The sequence below is a fragment of the Salvelinus alpinus genome, chromosome 9 (assembly GCF_045679555.1).
Source record: "Salvelinus alpinus chromosome 9, SLU_Salpinus.1, whole genome shotgun sequence".
Lineage (NCBI taxonomy): Eukaryota > Metazoa > Chordata > Actinopteri > Salmoniformes > Salmonidae > Salvelinus > Salvelinus alpinus.
In genome coordinates, this window is record NC_092094.1 from 80,203,032 (window position 1) to 80,212,960 (window position 9,929).

General features: G+C 40.9%; 1 protein-coding gene across 1 annotated transcript; it reads left to right on the forward strand.

Annotated features, from left to right (window-relative positions):
- The first annotated feature begins 2,689 nt into the window (after positions 1 to 2,689).
- Positions 2,690 to 7,750, forward strand: LOC139530712 (L-threonine 3-dehydrogenase, mitochondrial-like). The gene is made up of 9 exons (XM_071327345.1): positions 2,690 to 2,827; positions 4,106 to 4,313; positions 4,838 to 4,880; positions 5,076 to 5,146; positions 5,313 to 5,462; positions 5,581 to 5,753; positions 6,627 to 6,717; positions 6,817 to 7,086; positions 7,472 to 7,750. The coding sequence occupies exons 2-9, from the start codon at positions 4,121 to 4,123 to the stop codon at positions 7,615 to 7,617; spliced, it is 1,137 nt and encodes a 378-aa protein (XP_071183446.1). The 5' UTR covers positions 2,690 to 2,827; positions 4,106 to 4,120; the 3' UTR covers positions 7,618 to 7,750.
- Positions 7,751 to 9,929: the final 2,179 nt, after the last annotated feature.

Below are 9,929 nucleotides of genomic sequence, written 5' to 3' on the forward strand. Positions count from 1 at the left end.
CTCAATTTGGTTGAGGTGGGGGGATTGTGGAGGCCAGGTCATCTGATGCAGGACTCCATCACTCTCCTTCTTGGTAAAATATCCCTTACACAGCCTGGAGGTGTGTTGGGTCATTTGCCCTGTTGAAAAACAAATGATAGTCCCACTTAGCCCAAACCAGATGGGATGGCGTATCGCTGCAGAATGCTGTGGTAGCCATGCTGGTTAAGTGTGCCTTGAATCATAAATAAATCAGACAATGTCACCAGCAAAGCACCCCCACAACATAACACCTCCTCCATGCTTTTTGGTGGGAAATACACATGCGGAGATCATCGGTTCACCCACACTGCGTCTCACAAAGACACGGCGGTTGGAACCAAACATCTGCAATTTGGACTCCAGACCAAATTACAAATTTCCACCGGTCTAATGTCCATTGCTCGTATTTCTTGGCCCAAGCAAGTCTCTTCCTCTTATGATGTCCTTTAGTATTTTATTTCACCTTTATTTAACCAGGTAGGCCAGTTGAGAACAAGTTCTCATTTACAACTGCAACCTGGCCAAGATAAAGCAAAGTAGTGCGACACAAACAACAACACAGAGTTACACAAGCGTACAGTCAATAACACATTAGGAAAAAAAGAAAGTCTATATACAGTATGTGCAAATGGCGTGAGGAGGTAAGGCAATAAATAGGCCATAGTAGCGAAGTTATTACAATTTAGAAAATTAACACTGGAGTGATAGATCAGCAGATGGTGATGTGCAAGTAGAAATACTGGTGTGCAAAAGAGCAGAAAATTTAATAAAAACAATATGGGGATGAGGTAGGTATATTGGGTGGGCTATTTACAGATGGGCTATGTAAAGCTGCAGCGATCGGTTAGCTGATGTTTAAAGTTATTTAAGGAAATATAAGTCTCCAGCTTCAGCGATTTTTGCAATTCTTTCCAGTCATTGGCAGCAGAGAACTGGAAGGAAAGGCAGCCAAAGAGGTGTTGGCTTTGGGGATGACCAGTGAGATATACCTGCTGGAGCGCGTGCTACGGGTGGGTGTTGTTATCGCAATGGTTTCTTTGCAGCAATTCTGTCACGGCATTCAAGAGAAGAAGATGAGGACCAAGGTGCAGCGTGTTGCGTGTTCATATTTAATTAAATAACAACCGAACACTAAACACGAAAATGACAAAAGAATAACCGAAACAGTTCTGTTTGGTACAGATACGAAACAAAAAACAACTACCCACAAACACTGGTTGGAACAGGCTACCTAAGTATAGCTCCAATCAGAGACAACGATAGACAGCTGCCTCTGATTGGGAACCACATCAGGCCAAACACATAGAAACACAACAACATAGAAAAAAGAACATAGACTGCCCACCCTAGTCACACCTGGCCTAAACAAAATAGAGAATAAAAAGCCTCTCTATAGCCAGGGCGTGACAAATTTGACCATGAAAGCCTGATTCACACAGTCTCCTCTGAACAGTTGATGTTGAGATGTGTCTGTTACTTGAACTCTGTGAAGCATTTATTTGGGCTGCAAATTCTGAGGCTGGTAACTGTAATGAACTTATCCTCTGCAGCAGAGGTAACTCTGGGTCTGCCATTCCTGTGGCGGTCCTCATGAGAGCCAGTTTCATCATTGCGCTTGATGGTTTTTGCGACTGCACTTGAAGAAACTATCAAAGTTCTTGAAATGTTCTGTATAGACTGACCTTCATGTCTTAAAGTAATGATGGACTGTCATTTCTCTTTGCTTATTTGAGCTGTTCTTGCCATAATATGGACTTTTACCAAATAGGGCTATCTTCTGCACAACCCCCCTACCTTGTCACAACACAACTGATTGGCTCAAACGCATTAAGAAGGAAAGAAATTCCACAAATTAACTTTTAAGAAGGCACACCTGTTAATTGAAATGCATTCCAGGCGACTACCTCATGAAGCTGGTTGAGAGAATGCCAAGAGTGTGCAAAGCTGTCATCAAGGCAAAGGATGGCTATTTGAAGAATCTCAAATATAAAATATATTTTGATTTGTTTAACACTTTTTTGGTTACTACATGATTCCATATGTGTTATTTCATAGTGTTGATGTCTTCACTATTATTCTACAATGTAGAAAATAGTAAAAATAATGAGTAGGTTTTCTAAAACTTTTGACCGGTCGTGTATCTTATTGTTTTTGTTAATACATTTTTCTTTATTCTGATTTGGTTGATGTGTGTTTCTGTTGAGTTTTAAAGACAGGAATCAGAAGTCCTCTTCCCAGCATTTGACTTATACACCACACGCTACACCTGAGGTGACATATATTACACCAAACTGTAGTAAGTAGCATAATGCTTGTTGTCACTTGTCAAATATATTTTGATCCCTTCTCTGACTCTGAAGTAAGCCTCTACGCTCCAGTCCTGCTCAAGCCAAACTCAGCTAAACATTTCTACACAATCCAAATCCACTGTGAGCAGCTAGTCAGCATATTTGCCCACATGTATTGCCTTGCAGGCTGGATATTGTAGTCCTTTACAATTGAGTCACGCCCTCTTGCGCTCTTACATCACAACAAGGAAAACCACATATCCCAGCATGACTTTCATCAGCCGTTTATCTAGCTTTACCCAATGGATGCTTGGTGCGCTTAATCCGTGACCAATCGGAGGGTAATCTTTTAATTCTAAGAGTTAACTACCATGAAAACCGTTTTACCAGCGCAATTTTCATAAATTCGTTTTGTAACATAGCGTGAAATGCGATTGTGCGATCTGTAAAGTCTTCAGTTTGGGCAACAGGTGGTTGGCACGAACAGAGACTTATTGCAGGTTTTTGTCAGCACACAGGTAACATGTTGTTTTGTATCCATTCTACTTCTGAAAGATAACGCGTGTTGTTTCAGTCAATATGAATTGTATAAAGTTTATGTTTTAAAATGGGCTAAACAACAATGTTACATAACTAACCTATAGCCTATCACGGTCAACTAACCTCTTCATTGTTGTACGGATGTGTAACTGAAAAACAGCTTCTATCTCAAGGCCGACTGTTAAATAGACATCACTAGCTGGCCTCCATCCAGTACCCTGCCCTGAACTTAGTCGCTGTTACAAGCAGGGTACCACCCGGTTACTCACCCCTGCACCTTCGAGGCTGCTACCATATGTACATAGACATAGAAAACTCGTCACTTTAATAATGTTTACATACTGTTTAACCCATTTCAAATGTATATACTGTATTCTAGTCAAGGCCATCCTATTCAACTATTGCTGTACATTTACTATTCTATCCACGTATTCTTCAGATATACTACATATTCTATCCACACACGGTCCATAATGTCTATACAGCCCATCACACACAGACACACACACATATATACATATATATATATATACATATATGCTACTCGCTGTATATTATATCTGCTTAGTCAGTTCACCCCCACCTACATGTACAAATTACCTCAACTAATATGTACCCCTGCACACTGACTCGGTACCGGTTCCCCATGTATATAGCCTCGTTATTGTTATTCTTATTGTGTTGCTTTTTATTATTACTTTTTATTTGTCTACTTGGTAAATATTTTCTTAACTCTTCTTAAACTGCGCTGTTGGGTTAAGGGCTTGTAAGTAAGCAATTCACGGTAAAGTCTACACTTGTTGTATTTGGCGCATGTGACAAATACAGGTTGATCTGATATATATATATATATCTATATATATATCTATATATATATATATATATATATACACATATATACACTCTGGACTCCTGCATTGCTCGTCCTAATATTTCTATATTTCTTAATTCCATTATTTTACTTTTAGATTCGTGTGTATTGTTGTGTATTGTTAGATATTACTGCACTGTTGGAGCAAGGAACACAAGCATTTTGCTACAACCGCAATAACATCTGCTAACGTTACATATGTGTATTCGACCAATAGAATTTGATTTGATTTTTCCATTGCACTGTTCAAATTGTAATTTTTGAATTAATCCATAGAATGAACCGTGGCTATGGCCTAAATGGTGTCATTCCTACTAAGTGAGATTGATTTGCCGGATGAAATAGATAACATAGCCTATTGTCTTTGATCCAACTTTTTCCACAGGGGCAACAGCTCCACATGCTACCGGGTATGCGGTTCTGTATGCCCTCCGCGGCAGCTCTATTCGGATCGTTGTGCCATGGCTGTCGCAGCCGGGCGCGTAGTTTGTCATTCCGCGGCTTTAGTGGGTCGCCCCGACAGAACAGCCGGTGGAACAGTCAGGATTCAATTGACCTACCTACTGCGGAGAACCCACGAATTCTCATCACAGGTTAACTATGTTTTATTATCTCAAGTAGCAAATAACACTTTATGGCCCATAGTCTATAGATAGGCCATATAGGATGTATATGTGTTTATGAAATTGTGTAAAATCTTCTTTTTTTTTTAATTATACAAGCATAGGCATGCTGTCATTCTAGTTTTTGTCATTTCGAGTTGTTTTCACTGTTCAGTAAGTGGCAATCCTCTTTTCCTTAGTACAATAGGCTGTGAGTAGACTGGGGACAAAAAGGACCCAGCAAGTGACCACGGGCAGAATAATAGACTGAGGCCAGTTTTTGTCTGTACATAAAGCTTTGGTGAAAACAAAAAAGGTTGCAGCCTGGTTGAAGCGGAATATGACAAAACATCCAGCCCTACTTTTTTCTGAAATTGTACATAAGAAACACATTTTCACCATATATTCTCTGAGACCTTTTAGCAAATACAAATGGACAATTGAGATGGTGTTGTTTCATGAATGCTTATGAATTCTGCATTGTATTATCCATTATTTTTCTCTTCATGGTTAAGGCGGCCTTGGCCAGTTAGGTGTGGGGCTTGCAGAAATCCTGAGGTAAGAAAAAACTAAAGAGCAATCTTTTCTTCAATGCTGATTTCTTCGATGTTGATAGCCTGAATATTCCACAGATTGTAGAATTCTCACTTAACATCTAGTTTACCTTCTGGGGTTGGGCTCCTATCCAATTAAATTCTGTAAATTCCAGGAATTAACTGAAATGTCATATTTTATTTGAATATCAATGTGTAGGAAACAGTACGGAACAGAAAACGTTATCCTATCGGATATTAAAAAGGCTCCACCAGAAGTGTACAGAAGTGGTAAGTTTTCTTAGTTGGACCGATCAACAATTCTCTATTGATCTCAATGTCCATGCACATCTCCATACTGCGCTTCTCAAATCCTCTTCTTTTCTGGAGAAAATAACATGTCCCCTGCCTTGAAGGGGAAATCCGTAGTTTGTCAATCTCTTCTCCTCTCCCTCAGGCCCATTTGTGTATGCTGACGTGTTGGACTATAAGAACCTCAGAGAGTTGGTGGTGAATAACCGCATCACCTGGCTGGTGCATTACAGCGCTCTACTCAGTGCTGTGGGAGAGGCCAATGTGGCCCTGGCACGCAAGATTAATATCACAGGTCAGCTCCAAATTCACACACACACGCTACCGCAGTATCCAGGGCAGTATCACAGTATCCGTTTTTGCAAGGTTTGTATGTTTTTGTCTAAAGCTTCACTCCTTGCTGTTCTTTCTAGGCCTTCATAATGTGCTGGACCTGGCTCTGGAGAGCTGCTTACGTCTCTTTGTCCCTAGCACCATCGGAGCTTTTGGCCCTTCTTCTCCCCGTGACCCCGCACCTGACCTGTGTGTCCAGAGGCCTCACACCATTTATGGGGTTTCCAAAGTGCACGGCGAACTGATGGGGGAGGTGTGACCTGTTATGTTCACACACACAAATATACACACATCAACACACAAACAGTCATAGATGCAGTCATAATGCGACCACATTGCTGTCAAATGCACACTCTTGCACACACACAACCTGCCGGTCCTCTCTTAAAGCAAGAGCACACAACCTGCCGGTCCTCTCTTAAAGCAAGAGTACACAACCTGCCGGTCCTCTCTTAAAGCAAGAGTACACAACCTGCCGGTCCTCTCTTAAAGCAAGAGTACACAACCTGCCGGTCCTCTCTTAAAGCAAGAGTACACAACCTGCCGGTCCTCTCTTAAAGCAAGAGTACACAACCTGCCGGTCCTCTCTTAAAGCAAGAGTACACAACCTGCCGGTCCTCTCTTAAAGCAAGAGTACACAACCTGCCGGTCCTCTCTTAAAGCAAGAGCACACAACCTGCCGGTCCTCTCTTAAAGCAAGAGCACACAACCTGCCGGTCCTCTCTTAAAGCAAGAGCACACAACCTGCCGGTCCTCTCTTAAAGCAAGAGCACACAACCTGCCGGTCCTCTCTTAAAGCAAGAGTACACAACCTGCCGGTCCTCTCTTAAAGCAAGAGCACACAACCTGCCGGTCCTCTCTTAAAGCAAGAGCACACAACCTGCCGGTCCTCTCTTAAAGCAAGAGCACACAACCTGCCGGTCCTCTCTTAAAGCAAGAGTACACAACCTGCCGGTCCTCTCTTAAAGCAAGAGCACACAACCTGCCGGTCCTCTCTTAAAGCAAGAGAGTTTTCACATGTATATTTTTCAGAGAAAGTAAGTCAATTAATTAACATAGTGCAGATTAAGTGAAATATGCTTTTGCTGGTTATTTGCTTTGATTGTGTTAAATCTCTCTCTGTTAGTATCTTCATCACAAGTATGGACTGGACTTCCGCTGCCTACGCTATCCTGGCATCATTTCAGCTAACACACAGCCTGGGGGAGGAACAACAGGTAACCCATATTTATCATATAATCATTTATGAAAGTATTAATGCCATAGGGATATATTCCAATACATTCTGTGTACTTTTTTGCTCTCCTTTCCCATAGACTATGCTGTCCAGATTTTTCACGATGCACTCAGCACAGGTCACCACGAGTGCTATTTACGCGCTGACACACGTCTGCCCATGATGCACATTGGTGACTGCCACCGTGCGACTGTGGAGTTCATGCAGGCCCCGGAATTCCAACTGTCACTGCGCACGTACAACATCGCTGCCATGAGCTTCACCCCTGAGGAAGTTGCCACGGAAATCCGCAAGCACCTGCCCCACCTCAAGGTCACCTATAACCCTGACTCTGTCCGCCAGACCATTGGTATGTTCATTGTTCACCTTATTGGTGTGTGTCTGACTGTCTGTGGAGTGTTTTTAATTGTTATTGAACCTCAAGATGTGTGATTTGAATTAAGCCATAACAGAAGTATATGGAACGTTTTCTCCTTCATGGTGTATAGGCTAGAGTAGATATACATTGTATTTTTGTAGTAGTATTAAAAATTGTACGCCTTACATGTCAGCCTTTCTCTCATCCTTGACCTCCTACAGCATTGCTATTTCAAATCGAATCAAATCAAATGTTATTTTATTTGCTCTGGGTTTGCTTCACACGGTCCCCAGTCATGAATCATGTCATTATTGGGTCTTATGAAAGTTGTGATGTGTAAAATAACTCTTGACCATGATTGTTCCCTGGTGTGTAGCGGACAGCTGGCCAGTGAGGTTTGATGACTCCAATGCACAGAGAGACTGGGGCTGGAAGTCGACCTATGGGCTTGAGGAGCTCGTCTCAGACATGCTAAGCTCCATCCGTGACAAGAAGACCAACGCCGGACTGCCAGTCAGCTAGCGGGCCCCACTCACAGACACTGACCTGCCAATCACTATTCCCTTAAATCCACTTCATTCTGGGTCTGCCTATCACAACAGACCCTCTTTAACCATCATTTCCAAACCTTTTGTATGTCAGGAATATTCTACAAATAAACCAGGGACTATTTTCAAACCAGGAGTCTTCAGCCAGAACCACTCAACTTGCCACGACAGTGGACACTGAAACCACACACACACACACACACACACACACACACACACACACACGGTAGGCAACAAGCACACGCTCTCATAATAGCAGCCTTACTCATTTCAGGGAATCATACTGTCAATCATTCTCTTCTGTTGTGACTTTCTTCAGTTTATGTTGTTTTAATTGTGATAGAGATCATTTAAGTACCATAGCAGGTTTAACATAAGCCTCAAACCTCTGGGGGAAATAGGCTTCAGGCAAATAATTTTACATATAGTTAAGTCAAATCAAATCAAATTATATTTGTCACATGCGCCGAATACAACAACCTTACAGTGAAATGCTTACTTACAAGCCCTTAACCAACAATGCAGTTAAGAAAAATAAGTTAAGTAAAAAAAAAAAAAGTAAACAAAAGTAAAATAAAATAAATAAATAATTAAACAGCAGCAGTAAAATAACAATAGCGAGCCTATATACAGGGGGTACCGGTACAGAGTCAATGTGTGGGGGCACCAGTTAGTCAAGGTAATTGAGGTAATATGTACATGTAGGTAGAGTACCCCTACCATCAGTTTACAGTATCTCAAGGGGTTGGCTTTCATTTCCCTCTTGGCCTGCTGCATTAGGGTAGTATAGAGGGCACAGTGAAATGACACAGCAGCAGTGAGAGATATAGGGAAACCTATCAGGCATAATGGATGCAGAAGAAACAGAAAATCCACAATGTTTATAAAAAGGCCTGCCTTTACAACACAACTTAAGAAAATGTTCAAATATCTTCATATTTCTTTACAGGCACAGTGTTATTTTGGGTACAAATGGGTACCAAATATATTCAGAATTGAAGCCTTATTTTTAATGAAAGACTTATTAGAAATATATTTGTGGGTAATGAACAAAATTGCAGTGTACTTTTGATCAGAAATGGAATAAATCTCTTAATTTGCTCATTCTGTTTTGTTATTTGCTGTTGGGGGACTGATTTATTATGGCAGTATTCTAGGCTACTAAGCGGTAGGCCTACTGTGTGTTGATGAACAGACCTTGGCCTACAAGCATTTTGCTACATCTGCAATAACATCTGCTGAATATGTGTATGTGACCAATAACATTTGATTTGATCATTCAATCATTTTGAATTTCATCATAGGGTTTCATAACTCCAGCAATATTTTGAGCTACAATCCAAAGAGAACGGTGGTGAAAAATATATTACATTTCATTAGGTTTGATTGATACATAACATACAGTTGATTGTTAGAATGTAACATTGAGATAGAATGTTGCTTACAGTATCAGCCTACCGACAACACATACAGTACCAGTCAAAAGTGTGGAAACACCTATTCATTCAAGGTTTTTTTATTTATTTTTACTATTTTCTACATTGTAGAATAATAGTGAAGACATCAAAACTATGAAATAACACATATGGAATTATGTAGTAACCAAAAAAGTGCTAAACAAATCAAAATATATTTTAAATTTGAGATTCTTCAAAGTAGCCACCCTTTGCCTTGATGACAGCTTTGCACACTCTTGGCATTCTTTCAACCAGCATTGGGGAAGGTATTGGTATGTGTTAATTGTAGGGGTGCCCATGGGGCTGGGGATCAGAAATGTCCTGCGCAAGAGAGGCAGTTTGATGTTTCCAGGGTAAGAGTAGTGCAGAAGTTGTCATATGCTGAGGCAGTGAAGAAAGTAGAGGAAAATGGGTCAAGGGGGAGGGATCCTGAGAGGAGTGGTGTGAGTAGTAGAAATGTACCAGTACAGAGGATTAACCAGCAAGTGATATATGTTTCAGTTAAGATGAGATTTTTTGCATTTATAGCAATGGTTATCAACTGTACTGCAAGGATGGAACGTAAGTCACAGAAAATTGAGGTTGTGGTGGCAGCTGCAGAGAGGTATTTGGGTGTGCGAGATTTTGCGTCAGAAGAGTTACAGGGTGTGTTAAGTGGTGGTGTTCCATCCTTTCAGGCTGTAGGCCTGAAGTAGGACTAAATAGATTAAAATAGTGGAGTAGGGTGGTGTTTATTTTTGTATTTTATTATTAGTATATATTTATTTGTGAGTGTAGTTAGATGGTAGGGTATTTATTTATTTTTCAAGCAACATATAAGGGAGTTATA